Below are 20,025 nucleotides of genomic sequence, written 5' to 3'. Positions count from 1 at the left end.
AAATCCCTGTCAGAATGCCTGGCAAATAGTGTCTTATGCCTTTTAACTTTCTTGCCTTTGAGTATATGTGTGATGGCCTTCTGGCATAGGGAGAAATCATTTGTTATGTAAGTATAGTAGATTTCACTTCCTGTGCCACTCAGAGAACCAGTGCCTCAGAATAAGGAGAAGTGGAGTTGTGAATCTGCTATTCCTTCAGGTTCCTCGGGCATCCTTCTCATGTATGCGCACATATATCACTGCACGGGGTAGATTCTAGGATTTAAAAATACATACTTCTCACCCACTTTGGCTCTCATTAGTGAAATACTGTAGTGTATAATGCATAATATTTTCAAGGGTACTTTAATATATGCAGTTCTCATGGATGCCTTGACTTTAGAACCTAACTCCCACGTAAAGTACAATTCCACTGTACTTCATACTGCACTCAATACATACATGCGGGGCACATTAGTCTTTACTAGACTCATTATTTGGAAAAGAAAATATTTCCTTATCTTCATAATTCTTACATTTGCAATCTTTTGCAAAACGTATTACTTGTTCTTATGAAAAGTTTGTTAATGCATTTGTTAATACTCTCTATGCACTGATAATTTTTTTTACTTCATTTGTTAAAGTAACTTAACCGCTTTGTGTTTACATATTACATAGATTAGTTTTATAATATTGGAGTAAAACTTCTCTTCATACCGCTACATAGTTTTCATTTATTTCCCATAAGCCTGTCGATTCATACTGGTCTACAGGCATACCGTGGAGATATTGCAGGTTTTGTTCCAGACCACTGCGATAAAACGAGTATCGCAATAAAGTGAGTCATAATCTGTTGAGTGCGATAAAGCAAACCGCAATGAAACAATGCCCATGTATGTCAAGTAATGCAATATCAGTTTGTTGGTCAGATATATAGGTCGATCTCCCACATATGTTAATTGGAGATAGGTGTGCAATTTCATAGTTTTACCATTTCTTACAGGATTAATAGGCCAGAGATTTCTTTTAAGAAAATGTGCCTCATCTAGTTGTTAACAGAATGTGATTGACTTATTATCTAGCTTGTGAAGTCACTTCTAAGATTCATCCATAATTTAATACATGGAGCCATCCTGAGAGTGAAAATACTTGAATATCATATATAACCTTAAGTTCTTTAAACCTTAAATTTCTGGTATCAACAGAAGTTTGGTTGTTTTCAAAGTGAATTAGGTGACTTGTATAAAGCACTGAGTTTTACTACATTTTCACCCTCAGCTCTGGTAGCATTTGGGGCTGGATAATTTTTTTGTCATGGTGGTCTGTCCTGTGCATTGTAGGATATTTAGCAACATCCCTGGCCTCTATCCACTAGATGCCAATAGCACTGCTGAAAATGTCTACACACATTGCCAGATGTCCCCTCAGAGCAAAATTGCCCCTGATTGAGAACTACTGCACTAAAGTAATCTTTAGCAAGTACCAAGTATATGTGGTTTGTGATGGTAGTCTTTACTGAATAAATGTAACTGGTTGCTGTTAAGCTGTGAAATATTTGTGCAAACATAATATGAAACTAATCTTTAAGAGTCGCATTACAATTTTTAAAGTACTTTAATATATACTATGTCTTTTGAGACTGAGACAGTCTGATGTGGTTGTTATCACATAGGAATCTGAGAAGTGGGAGCTTCTAGAAACTGAAAGATGAAAGTTTAAGATGGAATACCTAAAATAATCTCCTGAGAGAAAGCAAATGGAGTTCATGAAAAAAAATTTTTTAACCTTTATCTTAACTGCAATTTAAATTCATCCTTGCCCCACACACATCTTTTCTTCTCATCCTGATTTGTTGGGTGCTACGGGAAGCAGGTAATCCCACAGGCTCATAGCAGCCCCGTCGGTGGGGCTGTTACCATTGCCCAAGAACTCCAGCTTCCAGGTCCTTCCACGATTACACTGGCTTTGTTCTGCTCCTTAAATTGAAACCACCTAGAAAAAACTGAGTAGGGCGTTCCATAATTTCCTCATTTGTTGCTCAATGGCCTGGAGGTGATAACAGAAAGGGAAGCACAGTAACCTAATGAAGCATCTACTTGCAAGGAGTAAATCAAGTACCTTATTATAAACATAACATCTTTTTAAATATCGAACCCAGTTCTAGGAGGTTGTTTTCATCGCCCCCACTCCCCCGGTTTTTATTGATAAGAATTGATTTAATTACAAAATTTGAGATCCTCAAGTGTCCTTTTGTTTTAAATTAGGTTGTTGCATTTGCCCTTATCTCTGACGGCCTTGAAGTTGAAGGCTTTATGGTTATCTGACAACCAGTCCCAGCCTCTGCTCACGTTCCAGACAGACATAGACCACACCACCGGAGAAAAGATTTTAACCTGTGTCTTACTTCCTCAGCTGCCTTCTGAACCAACTTGCCAAGGTGAATTTAAGGACCATATTCTCGTGGCCATGAGAATTAGTAGGAGCTAATGTCTATCCGTAAGACCTCTTACTCTCATGTGGAACTGTATTTTTGTCCAATCTGCCCCTTGAGTCAGTCCAGGTGAGGTAACTGTAGGTCTCCTCTGGGAAGGCAACCCTGCATCTTTGCAGAAAAAGTGCCACTCACACCTGTTTATCATTGTCTGAAATTCCTTAAACAGCCTTTTGGTTTTGAATGATAACTAAAGGTGAAAATACAAATACTGCTGAAAAAAGATAATAGAGTCATTTAAAATCCAAACCGACGGTTTGGAGGATTAGTGTTGAATACCACCGGCAGTAGGGGGTCTCCCAAGCGGAAGTCCTCAAAGCCACCTTGCCAATCCCAGCCTTGTTAGATGAGCTTTTAAGACCCCAAGAGAAAAATGTGGTAAAATATATTACTAAGGAAAGTAGTATACAACGAGTATCCAACATGTGCAGCCATATCATTGTCATGAGAAAGTTTTTGAAGTTAGTGTCTAGAAAAGAATCATGAAGAAGCACTCTATAAATTATGACATTCTGTAATGAATATTAAATATATTAATGTAGCAGGTATTTTATATGATCTCAAACACAATTATGCATCATTCTTTTTTTTTTTTTTAAAAAAGGGCAACTGTGTCCCAGATCTTTTTCTTTTTGTCTTGAATTTTTTTAATTACTGCATAGCAGTTGCCAGTCACAGGAACCCGAGCTCCCTGCTGATGTGTTTTTTGTCATGACAGAGAACCTGCCTCGCTGCGGTGCCCTGGAGAGCCTGGTGAATGATGTCTCTGATGAGGCCTGGAATGAGCGTGCAGTAAACAGAGTCAGTGCAATCCGATTTCTGGAAGATGAAAAAGATGAAGAAGACAATGAAACGGTATGGAAATTGAGATTCTTGGCTCCCAAGGAAGTTCAAAATTTAAAAGCTTTCCAAGATTGAAAATGGCACCTAATAAGGATTTCTTGTATTTTCAAATAGTCTGTTCTCTGTTTTGCCTTTAGCATTTAAGAATTTTTTTTAGAAGACAAAATTAGGTACTTTTAGGTACTGATTCACCAAATGTATATAAGGCAAATGGAACTTTTGTGATTTTTTGTTTGTTTGACGAGTTTATGGTGCTTCTTTTACTTTATTTGTGATAGTTTCCCCTCCTGTCTCTACTTTTTTCTTAAAATTAATTGGGAACTTTTTTCTTTTTTGTTGTTCCCAGTGAATTAAGCCTCTTCCCACCTTCTACCCCTCCTTATAACTACATCATACTGACTCCATTCACATTTCATGATGCGACTTAGCTTGCTTCTGTTGTACAGGACTTCTCTCTCTCCTTCAAGTGACCATTCTTCTTTTCACCTCTGTGCAGAGCACTCGTGAGCTTAGTGGGATGACTGCATTTTCATTCAGAAATCAAGAATAGATTTGAAAATACCTCTCCAGCCTTACTTTCATCCACATTCTCGGCCACCCAAAATCTCCAGGAGTCAGTGACAACTCTTGAAATCTCCCTATAAGTTGACTTTGGCTTCTCAAACTCCTTGCTAATTGAGATTTTCATAAGCAGAGCTTAGAGGGAGTACTTGCAGCCCTCAAAACAAAGGGTGGTTTTTAAATTATTATCTGTAGTTTGTTACTCCAGCTGTCACCAAAATGAGATTTTATCTACTTACAGTAGTAGAGTGCAAAATAGGCATGAGATGTGACAAAATAACCTCAATATAAATGACTGTTTAATGCTTACCTCATAACTTTGTAGAGCGTGATTATTTCCTCAGTTGCTTCATTGCCCTTATCGTGCTCTCACTTTATTAGCCTACTTTAGCTGCTCCTGAAACTCCTGAACAAACCATTTAAAAGATGTAAATGCTGTTTTATGAGCTAAAGAGCATGTAACGTGAAATAATATAATTTTTAAAATATTACCCTACACTATTACTTTACTTCCAGCACTGTAGTCTTTATTAGAAGAGTGTGAACTTTCTTCAGTAGGTCATATAAATAGCACACACAGTGGCAAAATAAAAAAAAAAAGTCTTTTTCCCTCACTTCCTTTTTTCTTCAACTCCCATGCCTCAAGGGTTGAAGGAAGGCAGAACCACTTTGGGTAATAGTAGAACATTATAGTGATTTTAACTTATAATTTTTTACCCCTTCATCTTTTTCTTCCTCCACACCCCACAATTATATCTTGTAAATCTTTTATTTTTTTTCTCACGGTTCATGAAACTTTATTTTTATCATACACTAATCTCATATTTTAAAATGTATTCTTTTATTCTGAGAGTAATCCTCTGTCTTGACCAGATGAGTTACATGCAACACTTTCATCTTCCATTAACTACTAGTAAGCAGTCAATAAATGCTCATAGCTCCAAAGAAAGCTTTTCTACTCACTCTAACTCATCTTCTATGAGGTGAGATTTGTATTGGAATCCTACCGCTCGGAAGCTGCATGTTTGAAAGAGTAATGGAATAAAATCAAAACACTCATTCACCATTTGTTTTTAGAGAACACTTCAGAGGCGAGCCACCCCACACCCGGGGGAGTTAAAGAATATGAAAAAGACAGTGGAGAATTTACGGAATGACATGAATGCTGCTAAAGGACTGGATTCAAACAAAAACGAAGTCAATCACGCCATTGACCGAGTGACCACTTCTGTGTAGAGTTTCACCTCCAAGTTTTACCTCCCGAGTCTTCCCCTGCTGTTGAGATGTTCCTGGCTTCTGAGGAGCCTCATGCAGCCCTTCGTCTTCACCAGAAACCCATACGTTGTCTCCCCCCGTCGCGTGTTGGGACGCTGCTCTCTCCGGGGAAGTGCCTTACTCTAACCAGTCAACCAGTGGTCTCCTAGTGTGATTTTTTTTCTTTTTCTAAATGTCAGTTGTTTGTACTAAGTAGAATACACTACTGTAAACATCTGATCTTTGTTTTTGTCTTATGTTGGGGATAAGGGAGAGCAGGAAGGGGAATTTTTAGCCTCCTCCCTCCCATAAAGTGCTGGGACATTTTGAATGCAAGTTTTCTTGGACCTACTGATGAGAGATAGTTTTATGTATGGGGAAAAATTGATACTTTTTTAAACCCTTTTGGCAGCTCAGATGGTGTAAATTTAAAAATTTTGTATAGGTATTTCGTAACAAAAGATATGTATTTCTTTTTTGTTATTTTATCTTGAAAACGGTACGTATTTTAGTATTCATGCAGGAAAAAAAAAAAGTCCTAAAGTATTTGTTTTTATTTGTACCATCCACTGTGCCTTACTGTATCCTGTGTCATGTCAAACCAATAGTATATAATGGCATCCTTGAGCATCGAGAGGAGACTAGGAATGTGGTACTTTTTAAAGCAGTGTTGGATTTTAATCAGTGATCTACCTGGTGAATTTGTTTTTAACCAAAAAGAAGAGTTACCACTGATTTCTAAATTATATTGGATGACTTTTTTAAAAGGTGAACCAAAGGATTAGGCTGCTAATATTTCATTTCTTACACTTTAACTTTTCATAAATGAGTCTCTTAAAAGAATGCAGTGTCTGATTGTACCTACTCAGAACGCGTGTGCCATTTGTAAAATAAAATAGAGCAGAAAAGCACAAAAAGAGAAAACTGGTTCAGAAATTCAGTGGGTAAATAAATTATGTACTACAAAACAAAGTATGATTTTTACTGAAGAAAGCTTTAAAAGTTTTATATCGATATAAAACCACAATAAAGCAAAATAACCTAACAACCATATTAGAAATTTATTTCTCTTTGTAAGTGCAATTTAATTTGTAAATAGAGTTTGAATCAAAGTGTAACAAAATATCGCTTCAAGTTTTAATTTTAATTCTAATTTAAGGGGTATGGGAGTATGTTTTGTGTTTTCATTGATTTTTTTGTATGATGTGATAAAAGAGAAATGAAAAGTGCCAGTCACTGTGTGGTGTCTAGGAAAATCATGTTGTTGGTAGTTTTTTGTTTTCTCTCCATGAAATAAAGTCACCCTGGACATGAGCCATACAGCTTTTCAAAATTAATGATTACCTTGCGTATTCAAATGATAGCAGGTAGCCAAGTTCTTTGACAGTGAGCTCCCTTCCATTAAATATCTAAACTACCGGTCAGTTTTGAGTTAACTGCCTGAGGGATTCACATCCACTGGTCCTTCACCCACAATTGCCTTCCAGAATTGCCTTCAGCTCTGACTTAACAGCTTGGGGTTGTGGCTTCTAGCTAATTGGACTCCTTAGAAACCTGCTTTCAGTCAACTAAATACAATACCTTCTCTTCTCTTGCTATTGTGCATTTACTTATTTCATTGTCTTTGCTTTTTAAGTTGTTCGTATATATGTATATATTTTTAAACTATTGAGTTGAAAGATACATAAATGATTTTTGGCTAGTCAGTTTTATACCTTGCTCCCTAATCTGGGTACCCACTTTCTTTTCTCTATTTTAAGATTTTGACATACTCTGTTTTGTTTTATAAAGATGATGTTACTAACTCATGGGATGATAGATGAACAAATTCATTTTATTTAAGGAGAGTTATCTTGACCCTGAAGAATAAGTAGAACTTCCATAGTGTTTTTGTTTGTTTGTTTTCATATATAGCTGACCTTTTACCTCTCAGTTTATAATAATTATAGTGGAATAGAGGTGGGCAGAATAGTGTGTGTATTTAAATTTTTCTAGGAAATTTTATGTACCTAATTATTTTTTTCCTTTGGCCTATCTCCTGTACTTTACATTCACCTGGATGTTTTTGTTTGTTTTGTGTTTTTCAGTTTTGGGGATTTAGGTTTTTCCCCACTTCCTTGAGAGGTAAAAGTTACTTTTATCTTAATCATTTATTCTGGGTGACCTTGCAGTGGTTTTTACCTTCAGGATGCTGGGACCAGACGTTTTGGCCTCATCATGGAAACAGTACCAACTTGGCAAACTCAACTGGAAAACATGTCAGCCTTTTCCAAGGAGGTCTCTTTTGTCATAAGGAAAATTTAATTATGTAAAAAGATACCTTTCCCTTGTGAGGCTAGTGCCAGAAGTTCCAGACTTTTCCCTAGGGGGGCATGTTATACAGCACTGCTCGCCCAACCCACCTCCCCCCGCCCTGTCTGGCCCTCCCTTTAGAAGAGGGAGGAGTATGATGCACTGCTTGTCATGTGGGAATGACTCTTGTGGGAGCAACAGGTAAAAGCAGGAAAGGTTAGTATGACCTATTCACCCACTTTTTGTGTAGCCTCTAATTTCTTCTTTTTAGCAAGGAAATAATACCTAAGTGGGTAAAATAGTCAAAAATTTTTAGAAGGGGTAAAATAATGAAAGTCATTGATGATGACAAGAGGGACAGGTAAGAAAACTAGAATTACTTGCCTGGAAGTTCTGTTTTCTTTCCGGAAAGTTTGGAGGAGTGGTCCTGGCCAACCCAGTCTGTCTGTCTGAAAGCTTCCTTGTTAGATATCATAGGTAAGGAAGTGCAGATGGAGCCACTCGTGCCACGCTTTCACAGCTGTCCGTCTGCCATCTCTTGTGAAATCTGCCACACCCAAGAAGACGCTTAATGGATAGGGTGGAGGCTGGGAAAAATTCTTTGTCAGAAAGTTACTCCGAACAGCCAGTTTCTAACCTTGTAAAAATGACCGACCCCTCTGCTTGTGGGAACACGGGCTGGTGGGTGGTAAGACTGACTGCAGAAACACTGTCTGACAAGGGACAGCACTAGAGGAGTTGCTTATTAACGGAGGGTGATCAGGGATATTGCAGCTCAGTGACATCCGGAGAGAGCTGAAATCTGACTTTAGCCATTAGTGTTGACTTACCTCACCCAACTTTCCAAAGAGCCAATTAAATAAAAAAATTTTAAAAACCAAACTTTTTATTATGGATAATCAAAAACATAGAAAAGTAGAGTTATAAAATGGACCCCCATACACCTGTCAAAAATTTTTAGAAGGGGTAAAATAATGAAAGTCATTGATGGTGAAAATACACCAATGCTAGACCAATACTAAGCCCTTTTAAAGGAACCAAATTGTTTTAAAACACATCCGTAAGAAGAAGACTGAACAATGAAATGATTCAAAAACTCAGGACAAGCAGAGAGCATGTATGTCCTTTAAAGTAGCACTTTGGAGTCAGCATATAGCATGGCCACTGGAATCATGGACACGGATTTGAATCTCAGCTCTGCCACGTGGCTTTGGATAAGCTGCTTAACCTCACCGACCTCAGGTCCTTCACCTCCTAAATGGGACAGTGATACCTCTTATAAGCTTAGAGTGTGGATTAAATGGGATACATGAAACATAAGCTCTAAGGAAGTGGGTGGCTGCTATTATTACAGGTCTTGCTCTTGTTGTAGTCATGTTATTAGCAGATCTATAGTTCCCACCACAGAGTCAGCAGTATGTGATCACGGGTAGAGTTCATCAGGAATGAGGACATATCAGTTCTCTGGCAGATACAAAAAAACTCTCATCTATGCTGTTACATATAGACCCTTGAGTTATGTAGTGGGCAAAGGAAATTTTAATTTGTCAGGTCGGCTCACTTAAAGGTAAGATTAACAATGGTCTCACAATAACCCCATCATTGTAACTGGACTTGCTAGCATCAGGGTAAAGCTAGTTTCTACCGAGAAACCATTAAACACCTAACTGAGAAAATAGTCTCTCTGGGTTTTCATACAACATCCCCATCTGCCATGTTCTCGGTTTTCAAAGTTTTGGTCTATTGTGCTCATTTACTAACATCTCTATTTCATCTTTGATTTTTATAACTTTCTCTTTTGCTTCTTTCTGTGTTCTGTCTCCTCTCTCTCAAAGGGAGACCCGTGAGGCTTTTCTGTATCAGAAGAGGCAAGTACACTCAAAATGGATCGAGCATGGATAAAAAACCTACTGGATAAAACCAGTGACTGTGCTGCTCACCCAGCTAACTGAACACGGTCACAATTTTCTGGAACAACTCCATGGGGTAAGTGCTGGCATTTGATTTTCGCAAAGGAGAGAATTAAGAATTAAGTTTAAATAACTTTTCCACGCTCAAACAGTACAAGACAATGTTGGAAATCAAATTCACTTCTCTGTTAACTAGAGTCTATGATATCAATTACTCCTGTTTGCTTTCCTTCATCCCTCAGCTAAAATACTGTGAACTTGAACTACATTTAAAATTGTATTTATTGTAGTAGTGATGGTTCTGTTTTAATTTATTGAGAATTTTTAGGCCCATGTTATGGAATCAAACTGAGTGAAATTTAGCCACCACATGTGCAGACTTGGGCCTTCATTTGTGTCTAGTTGTGGTAGCAAATGTTATGACTCTACCCACCCCAACCCTTACAGCAACCCTCTCCCCCTGCCCACCCTGTATCATGTTAGCCTATGGTAGGTGCTGTGAAAATATTCATAGGATCTTTGTTCTACCGTTTCAAACTGCGAGCCAATTTCAAGAAACTTGGGAATTAATAATTTGGTTAGTGGGTGACCAGAAAAAAAAAATAGATGTTTTTTTAACATTGACTGAAATGACAGTTTGATAATCAGCTCTCTGAGAGAGCTTTAACTTGTTCCAGAAATTGGCAGTTAGCTCTAGAGTGAGCTAATTAGTTAGGAATGGTTTTTGTCTTCACTACCTGTAAGAGCTTACCCTTGGAGAACGGACAGATAATGAACACTTAGAAATCAATAGCACTGCAACATGACCTTAATGGAGGTTGGGGGAAATAAAACAGGTAACTCATCCTCCTTTTAAGAAAGCATTGTTGTGAAAGATGCGGCAAATAAGGATTGTCTTCCCATTTAGCAACTATCGCTTAATCAAAGAACCAGAAAATAGAAAGAATGGAAAACTCGTGTGACTAAGCTGTGTTTAATTTTATTTGAAACTGGATCTACCGCCCTGGTTGTAGAAAGAGAAACCCTTATGCATCAAGAAACCTGGCTCGCACCAGGGCATAATATAGTGAAACTCCATACCTGATACCACGTAAATAGAATCTATAAATGCTTCTCTTTAGGTGCTTTCTCAAGGAGTGTCATAAATGAGGTCTTACTGCTTGCAAAAAGTTGCCCAAGTACCAATGGGACAGCACTTACTGAGCAATTGAAGGAAATGGGCCCTTTGGGGGGACCGTTTGTACCTGTCAAGACCCCACGTATCCTGTGTTCACACACCTGGCTGCTGCTTCCTGTCCTTCCTAGGATGTAGGTGTGAGTGCTTGTTTGTTTAAACCTCAATTAGTACTGCTTGGAAAAACAAAACAACACACTTACCTGTCTGGGCATTGAAAGCTCTTCCTGAGTTTTCGCCCTGCCCATTGTCCTGGAGGCATAATGGGTGGGGCGAGTTTCGCGTTGGTTTGGAAGTTTCGAGAACGGGCTGTGGGCTGGGTCTGTTAGGTTGGCCCGCTCTTGGTTTGAATCATTTTGGAAAGTCTGAGGTCAGGGAGCATTGCCATAGATGACTCTGTGAGCTGTTAAGTTCTGGCTCTGCCCCTTTCTCACACGAGGGCATTTTATAGAGCCCTGTTAGATGTTAGGTAACCTTCATCCACTTTGTGTTCTCCTCGGACACTTGAAAAATGTGCAGTATAAAAAATAAAAATCACCAGTTAGATGAGATACCTGTCTGATGTTGACTCCCTCACGCAGATAAAGTCGTGTCCCCCAGGACCTGGGTAAAGGCGGTCCTTTGGAAACCCAGGGTTTGTCACCTGCGGTAACTTGACCCTGGGCCAATTACCTAACCTCCGATTTCCCATCTCAGAATAGCAATTCCATGTAGCACATAGGTTGTTAGAAGAAATGATATCAACAAAATATGGTTCTTTCCTGCTAGTCCTTTCACGGCTGCTTGTGATAGGGCTGTTTTGCTCTTTAAAGAGCTGGACATTGGGCGTCCAGAAAATCAGTGCCTGGGCTGCCCTGATTCCTCCCTTAGTGCCTTGGGTTAGTTCAGAGCTGCTCAGTGGGGCTGAGCGTATTCTTGCTCACTATCCTACAGCCTGTCACCTACTACAGTTTAGCAGGTTCTCGAATAATGTCATTTCATTCAACATTATTTTTTATAACATTGATGAGAGGCTGTAGGAACTCAACTCTTGTTTCTATCAGTGAGCCTATGGTAAAATTTTGTTATATGTTGTTTCATTTAAAGTCACAAGAGCTATCAAGACATTAAGTGAGATTTTAACATAACCTCTTTCATTTGGAGGCAGTATCGTGCAGTGGTTTTCAAACATCAGCGTGCATTAGAATCCTCTAGTGGCCATGTTCAAGCAGATGGCTGGGCCTACCCCCAGGCTCCCTGATCAGGAGGTCTTGGTTGGGGGAAGATAATTTGCGTTTCTCACAAGTGCTACTTAGGTCCAGGAACTATACATAGAAAACAACTGCTCTGCTATACTAGAAGAAACAAAACCTTTAGAGTTAAGCAGAGCTGGATTTAAATTCAGCTGTGGCACTTAATTCTGTGACCTCGAGAGGTTTTTCTTAATTTCCCCAAGTCTCAGTTAACTCATTTCTAAAATGGGCATAATAGCTACTCCAAGATAATTTTAGAGAATTAGGTGACAAAGATGGCATATAGCAGGTTTCCAGTAACTACCAGCTCATGCACAGTGTTGTTCTACATGTAGGCAGAAGAGCATTTTGGCCTCTTTTCCCAACTGCTGCACTTTACGCCCCTCTTGTTAACATATACAAGCTAACGGGAGTAGAGGAAGTGTTAACAAAAGTAGAAGTTATACTTCCCTGTGGGTGAGCGCCCATGGAGAAGCCTAGAAACGCTGATGGCCAGACATGATTAGAATAGATATCTCGATGGCAGGAACTGTGTGTTTCTCTTTGTGTGTCTATGCCTGACACGTGTGCCAAAAATCTCCAAACTCACGATCTGCTGTTATACCTGAGCTGTTGGAGGAAAACTCTCAACCGTGATGTCTCTAAAAAAGTCAGGATCCCATACCTCACCTGTGTTCTTCACACAGTGCAACCATGCTTTTAGTATCCTAAGAAACTGGAATGAAGTTGCTTCATTCATCTGTTCCAGGTTTTCATTAGTCCCCAAATCCATTCTCCCTCTTCTTGTCACCTCAAGGATGTTTCTAAAAATGGATAACTAATGTGTAAATATACAGTAATATATAGATCAACACAAATTTTAAATGATTCCCTCTTTACTGTCTAAAGCAAAATCGTATCTACCCTAAGACTACTTTCCTAGGGATCTGAATAGTAGTGCCAAGCATATATCATATAATTAATTTCCAAATAAATTGTGTAAGACTTCTTTAATATAGTGATCTCTATCTAAATGACATCCTTCTCTGAGCCATGATTCAATTTGAGAACAATATTAAAAATTTTTTGATAATATTCCTATTAAATTACTCAAGCATGGGATCCTTAAACTATGGCCCCATTGCCTGTTTTTGTAAATACAATTTTGTTGGCACACAGCTATGCTTATTTGTTTATGTGCGGAGAATGAATGGGCCTGAAAGCCTAAAATACTATTTGGCCCTTTACAGAAAACATTTACAAGGGTTTCTGCTTCGTCAGTAGATCTCACCTTGAACCTTTTGCCACCAGAGGGCACTGGATATACTGCCTGCTCATAACAGCCAGACACCCATATGGACACCCTGGCTTCCCATGAGGGCTGAACTCACGGAGCCTGCACCTTGGTCCCTGTTGCCAACATAACTGGTCTTACCACTTGCTCTGCCAGCATTGGGACACTCTCCAACACATGCCCAGGGTCACCCCTTCTCAGACATGCTCTCTACACCACTTCTGGCCCCGATTCCGCTCTAGGCCTGAATGAGCGATATCATTAGATGATTTGTAGTCTCATAATTGAAATTAGCATCTTGTAAAAAATGCCACAATATTTTAAAAATTGTTAAGTCAGCATATTTAGATACTGTCTGAACAGCCTTATTTTATGGAGGAAATTCAGGCTTTCACATGCAAATCTCCAGTTTCCATTCCCCACTATGTGTACCCATGCAGCGTCTATACTGGACTGCCTCCTTTCCCCAGACCTCACTTCTTGGTCACAGCTAGCTCTTCCAGCCACTCTCCTTACCTTTTTTTCTCTCAGAGCTTGCTCCATCAGTGATCCACTTTGCCTTATAGCTTCAGCTGCTTCTATACACTTGTTTAAATTCTTTCCTAAATAAGCAATAAACCTTGACGTTAATCGCCCCCCTTCCCATAGCTACCTGTTTCCCCTTTTCTTTGTCATGGTTCTTAAAAAAGAGGTCTATTCTTGTTACTTTCTAAATTCTCACACACCTCTCCATTTGATACTGTGGACACTCTCCCTCAGATACACTGTGGAAACTGCCCCGGCCAGGTCACCAGAATTCTGCATTGCCATATCCGACGGACATTTTTCTTTCCTCCATCTTTACTGATGTATAATCAACATATAACATTGTGTAAGTTTAAGGTATACAGTATGTTGATCTGATACATTTACATATTTCAAAATGATTACTACCTACCTTAGCATTAGCTCATACGCTGGTGGACGTTTTGATTCAGCTTTTGCCTTTCTAGCCCTGTCTGCTGCATCTGGCTCCATGGTTAGCTCTCTCTTCCTTGGAACTCCTACCTCAGTGCTTTTCCAACATTTCTGATTGCAGCTAACTTAAGGAACTTTTTATGTAGCAACCCAGTAAACATATACACAGCTGAAACTAAAGTTTCTTAGCAAAGTACTTATCCTTAATTATATATCCTTAACAAGGAACTCTGATACTTCCTGTTTCATTCGTTTTCAGTACTTGTCACAACCAAGGAAATTAATTTCATGACTCACTAATGGGTCAGGATCCACAGCTTGAACGCTTATGTCTTTGTCTTCTCTGACATTCTTTTCTCCTCAAACATCTCTTACCATCCTCCTCGGTCCCCATAATTTTTGATGTCCTCCAATATTCTTCCTTCAGCTTTCTGTTTGTCGTGCATGCATTTTCTCTCGGTGATTCCATTCTTCCCCTTTATGCTGCAGACCCCCAAATCTACCTCCCTCCTGGACCCTGCCCACTGTATTCTTGCAGAAAATGATGTTGGTCTCAGGTTCAATTCCCAGAAAGCTGCACTGAGTCATAGTCAAGGAGACTGGTCATTGGGTTGAAAGTCATGGAGCTGGGCTGATGTAGGACAAAGCTAAGAGCCAAACCGAAATAAAAAGCCACTTGGAGTTTTCTGAAAGGACCTAAGAGAACTAGTTTTCTCCATTGTAAAGTTCTGATGTTTCCCTTTCTGATGTTTCTTTTTCCGTATTCTATTGTTAGAAGTTGCTAAGCCCAGCCCACATTCAAGGGGAATTGTCTGGCTTTATCATCAACACGAGAAAAAGAAATAATAGCTTTTCTTGACCAAGTGACTGTTATTATGTGTCAGATACTTGACCAAGTGACTGTTATTATGTGTCAGGCTGTAGTACATATGCTAATTCAATCCATATTTAATTCTCACAATACTAAGAGCTTGATGGTATTATCCACATTTGGATAATTAGGAAATTAAGGCATAAATAGGATAATTGACTTGCCCACAGTGGCAGCTCTTACGTTTGAACTGGCCTGTTTAACTTGTTCAATGGTCATTTCTAAAGGAGTTTCAGCCCCAGTGTGTGCAAAACTCTTCAGATCGAATGACAAATTAGAGGTGGTAATGAGAGAGAGAGAGAGAGAGAGAGGAGAAAGAGAGAGAGAGAGAGAGAGAGAGAGAGAGAGAGAAAGTAGAGAATTAGTACTTTGGTCTAGTCTCTTGAGTGGTTCCTCCGAATTAAGCTACCCTGGCCCAATTAACTATGGCGGGGTGTAGGGAGAGAGTAATCAAATTGAATAAAAATGGCAGAGGGTTAATGAAGCCCCTAGGAAGCTTCTTGCCAGTTAATTGGCATCTATGGTATGGTATAGTTGCCATACAACTGGTAAGAAGTTGTGTTGGAGGAAACTCATTAGCTTGGGATGAGGGTGGGAGGAAAGAAGGGACAAGTGAAATGTGGTGGGTGTTTGTGAGTGTCCAGGGGGTGAGGAAGTGGTGGCGATGAGAAGAGAATGGGTTTGGAAGTAGAACATGTAGGGAGGTAAAGAGGACAGTTAGAAAAGAAGAGGAAATAAATTTGCCCACGTGACAGGTATATTGTGATAATTAACTTTTGAAGTGGAAATATAGTCTCATGGTACTTATTGCATTTTTGGAAGAAAGCTAATATATTATTATGGAATAAAAATTATATGCAAGTTTCCTCTGCCCTATTGAAGATTCAGGAGAAAAGGCTTACCATGACACATGACAATTGGTTTGGAGTAGGTTTCTCTCACATTTATGCGTCGTATCAAGTTAATCACAAGAGATCTCTTCCTGCTTCTCAAATGGACAGCATATCAGGCTAAGAACAGAGTGAGCCTAAGAAGTTGAGGATTTTCCAGTACTTTAGGTGATCCCATCCTTCCTCTTTATGCTACAGACTCCAAAATCTGTCTCCAGTTAGCTGCAATTAAAGCTGTGATAAACTTACCTGATAACTTTCTAGACTCTCAGCACAGCCCCTCTTCTGAGGATTGAACAATGTTCAAGGCCTCATTTCTGTTCTTGTGGCTGCTTGTTACTCTGATTTTTACTGTCTGGAATCTTTACAATCTTTGAATGGCAAACAGGGAAATTGTTTCTTCCTGATTGCTATATGAAGACTTATGCTAAAATCCATTTTACTTCTGGGTTTTGCTTTACTGTTGTTGTAAGGTGAGTCCCTGGGAAATTGCCTCTGAGATGGACATTTGCATGCAGGGGGGTTATTGGAAAGTGTTCTCAGCAGCAACACTCAGCAAAAGAGTGAAGAAAGCAGGACTAGGCAGTGGGAGAAGCTAAACTGTAATGCAATTGTAAGAGAGGCTGCAGACCATCCAACTGGGTGTGCGGGAGCCCAAACGAGGCAAGAAAGTGGCCCATTGTACGCCACAGCCAGAAATTATATGTGGCTGCCCCTGCAAAGGAGGCATGAACTTAGGCAAGACAGTTCCCTTCAGTGGAGGTCAGTTCCTGGGTGGAGAGGGGAACGACAGGACTGAGGGGAGAACAGTCAGCATCCAGCTCACACTGGACAGGTAAGCAATGAGTACCTTAGTTCTGAAAGAGGTGTCTGTGTTGAACACTGCAGCAACCACTATAGATGTGGTGGCTACTCCAATGATCTCAGATGTTCTGATTATTTTCTGGGTATTTGTTCAATTTTAAATATTTCTTTTCTGGGTAGTTTTTTTTTTTTTTCCTTTGTTCATTTCCAGAAATTTTTCATCTTATAACTGAAACTTTGTACCTTTAGAGGCTCATTTTTTTAAAACTTACTTTTAATTAGTATTTCTTATAGCTCAAGACAGGAGATTAGGAATCACTGATTTATTAAACTGTATCCTGACTCCCAATGTTATTGAAGAGTAAATGGAGATCCTTTCCCAGCACGTTGTCCAGTTTCTTGATGTCTTGAATAAAGAATTGAGCAAGGTACCGAAATACACTAGAAAAGAAAAGTTTTATTATAAGGGAAAGTACACTTCCAGACGTGGAAGCAGGCCTGAGCAAGAGAATGCGGCTCAAAAGGCCAGGTAACAAAGCCTTTGAGGTTTTTATCCCTTTTTGCTGTGGGTGGTTACTTTTCTTAGAGGAGTGGGCTTCCTTGATTGACAACCAAGATTGACAGGACTCCGTGATTCATCATTTTGCTTTCTGCACATGTTTGTTCTCAGAATTCAGTGTTATAATGATATTATTGAACTTTTGGACATATACATTATATTATAATGATGGTATAATGAGGCTCAGGTGAGTTGAAAGTTGTTGGGGTCTACATTGTGCAGGTGCAAGTGACTGGCTTAAACTGGTGCCTACTGGTTTCTTTGTGTGAGTTAAAAAAAAATACCTTTTGGCTTGCTTAATTGTGGGCGGATTAGAGCAGACCTCTTCCAGGATGGGATGACCTCAGTGTCTTTACAGGCAGACCCGAAAACCCCTAACTTTCCTGCTTAACTCTTTTCTAAGAGTCATGAACCCCCTTATTATTAGTATGGATGTTGAGGGACGGGAAATCTCTTCTTCTGAATCTGCTTCCTGCTGAGAATGGCCATAGTTTCTGCCTACAGGGGTTTCATGGAGCTCTTTCCCTTTCTGCCTCAGTCAGATGGGGGTCTTGAGTTTCCCGCTAAAGTGCTACCTCAGTCCCTAGACAAGAAAAAGAAGATACAAACTTGTTATTTAAATCATATATCTATTAATTTCTATTATTGATTTGCTTATTAAACGAGTAAAGGAAAACAGGTTTGGTTAATATATTTCTTAAAAAGTGAAAAAAGACCTTTGGCCTAATGTCCCCTTCCCTCTCAGACTCCAAGGGCCTTGTCTGACTTAACACCATTTCTGCTAACAATGGGCTGATGATCCTTATTAATAGCCAGAGGAGATCTGAGTCACCAGTTTGGGGCAATTATCAGGATTTGAGCAAGAGGGCCTTTTTCCTTAAGAAAGGAAGAAAACAACTAGGTTTACTAAAAAGATTAACTCTGCAAGAGATGTACCATATTTCATTTCCTGCTAAAAGATTAAGAATTTTACAAGCGATGTCCTGTCTCACCAATGTCTTAAATTGTCTTCTGAGCCTGAAGTACATAGTTCATATTTTTTCTCCTCTTTCTGGTTGTTACACAGTCTAAACTCTAACCCACTGAAGGCCTTTTCCATCTTTCACCTCTTAAGTCAGGACTAAACCCGTGATGATACATTTTGTTATTAATGGTTTTAGCTAATCGAAGGGCTGGGGAGGTCAGATTATTTTACTTTTTCTTAGGGAATATTTAAAAAGTAATTTTACCAAACAGCAAATAGTTACTGAACCTAATATTTCCTTCAATTTCTGTTTCTCCATCATCGATGTAAAAAATAAAAAGTGTGTGCTTTCTGCATTCAACTGGAGATATGCTAGGGAAAATAAAGAAATGATCCTTTTTATTCTACTAAAAAGTTTTAGATTGCATGGCCCCTTTGATTTTTATCCAATATATATGGTCACATTTTATGTGCATTTCAAACAATATCATATAAAATTGCCTTATTTTATGCACAAAAAAATTCGAACAATTCTAAACACCCCAACCTCATCCGAAAAAGCTTGCTAGCAGAGTAAATTGTAGATTAGATTTGTGCTATTTTCATTTCATAGCAAAAGTTATCTTGTAAACAAAAATAGCTGCTCTCATCATCACAGTCATGTGAACCACTGTTGTTTATGAGCATCTGTACTTCGGCAAGGAATCCTCCTGTAAGAAGTTTAACATCTTATTTTCCATCCTGTCACAATGTTATGCAAGCATTTCCTATGTGCTGGTGCTGGTCCTGGAAAACGTGCCTCCAGATCAAAATGTGGAACGGAAGATGTGATAAAACATTGTGAAGGAGGCAAACAATTACCACTGTAATTGAGGACAAAATTCTCCACAAAATATTGGTGCCAATGCTTAGAAAATACAAGGCAACAGTAAAACAGATTTCCTCTTAACTTACCAAAAAAATTGTATAACCAGAAGAGGGTAATGGAAATATGTTGGCAACATGGCTGTATAATCAATATCATCTTAATGAGGCCCTGAGTTTATAATGCTTGTACGTTTACATCTCCCGAATTTAAATTTATTTCTAGTGAGTTTTGAAGCATATGAACCATTGGGAATACAACTTTCGAAATAAAGCAATAGTTTTTATTTTTAAAGGTTTGACATTTTCGACTTGTTTGATGTTTCAGTTTTAGGATGGTGCTAAATTCCTCAAAATGTAATTGATTTTAGGCTATTTTAAGAGAAGAAGAAGCAATAGAGCTCAAAGGGCTACAGAACCAAGGAAAAAGGATGGGAACAAAGGGAAAGTAGTGAGGGAAAGGACAGAGAAACTTGAGCGGGGTTGGGGGTGGGGTCCTAAGTGACATAATGGAGACCAAGAAGAGAAATAGTGCTAAATAATAGCAGCCGTCTGCCAAATGAGGCGATCTGGTTGGCGGAAAGAAGTCTGGATGAGGTTCAAATAAGACTTAGCTCCTCACTATCCAGCTGAAGTCTATCAATCAGTCAGCTGATACTTACTAAGTTCCTTTTATGTGCTGGCTACTGTTAGAAACTGGTGAAAACAATGAACAAGACAAACTGGATTCCTGTCCTCGTGGAACCTGCAAGTCTTGTTATTAGCAACAATTTAATGTTGAGTATTGCAGAAAAGCTGCAAGGAAAAATAGAGGTGCCATGGGAGAATCAGAGAAGGCTTTATTGCCTAAGTGACAATTAACGTGAGATCTGAAGAGTGTCCTTGACTACTTCAGGGCTCTGCCTCTCCATCATGAACATGACAGCCCTTATTATACAGGGTTCTATAAGGAATAAGAATGATAGATGTAAGTTTGGGTAAAATTTTATTTGCAAAACAGGCGGCAGTCCAGATTTGGCCCCCGAGCCATTCTCTGCCGACCTAGACATCAGAGACATATGTCCAGTCAATTAGTGTCACTTTGCTCACTTTGGCATGCTATCTGTA

The 20,025-nt window shown here is 39.1% G+C and overlaps 1 protein-coding gene across 1 annotated transcript in view; it reads left to right on the top strand.

The window, feature by feature from the left end:
* LRRC1 (leucine rich repeat containing 1) overlaps positions 1-6,448 on the top strand; it is a 116,079-nt gene extending 109,631 nt beyond the window's left edge. Inside the window, exons 12-14 of the mRNA XM_039853315.1 lie at positions 2,244-2,416; positions 3,189-3,325; positions 4,952-6,448. Coding sequence (XP_039709249.1) covers positions 2,244-2,416; positions 3,189-3,325; positions 4,952-5,110 — 469 coding nt within the window. The 3' untranslated portion in view covers positions 5,111-6,448. The remainder of the gene's footprint in view (positions 1-2,243; positions 2,417-3,188; positions 3,326-4,951) is intronic.
* The last annotated feature ends 13,577 nt before the right edge of the window (positions 6,449-20,025 follow it).

The sequence above is a fragment of the Pteropus medius genome, unplaced genomic scaffold (genome assembly GCF_902729225.1).
Source record: "Pteropus medius unplaced genomic scaffold, Ma_sr-lr_union100, whole genome shotgun sequence".
NCBI classification, from domain to species: Eukaryota; Metazoa; Chordata; class Mammalia; order Chiroptera; family Pteropodidae; genus Pteropus; species Pteropus medius.
Note: the sequence above shows the minus strand (reverse complement) of the source record. Positions and strands in the feature narration are given on the sequence as shown.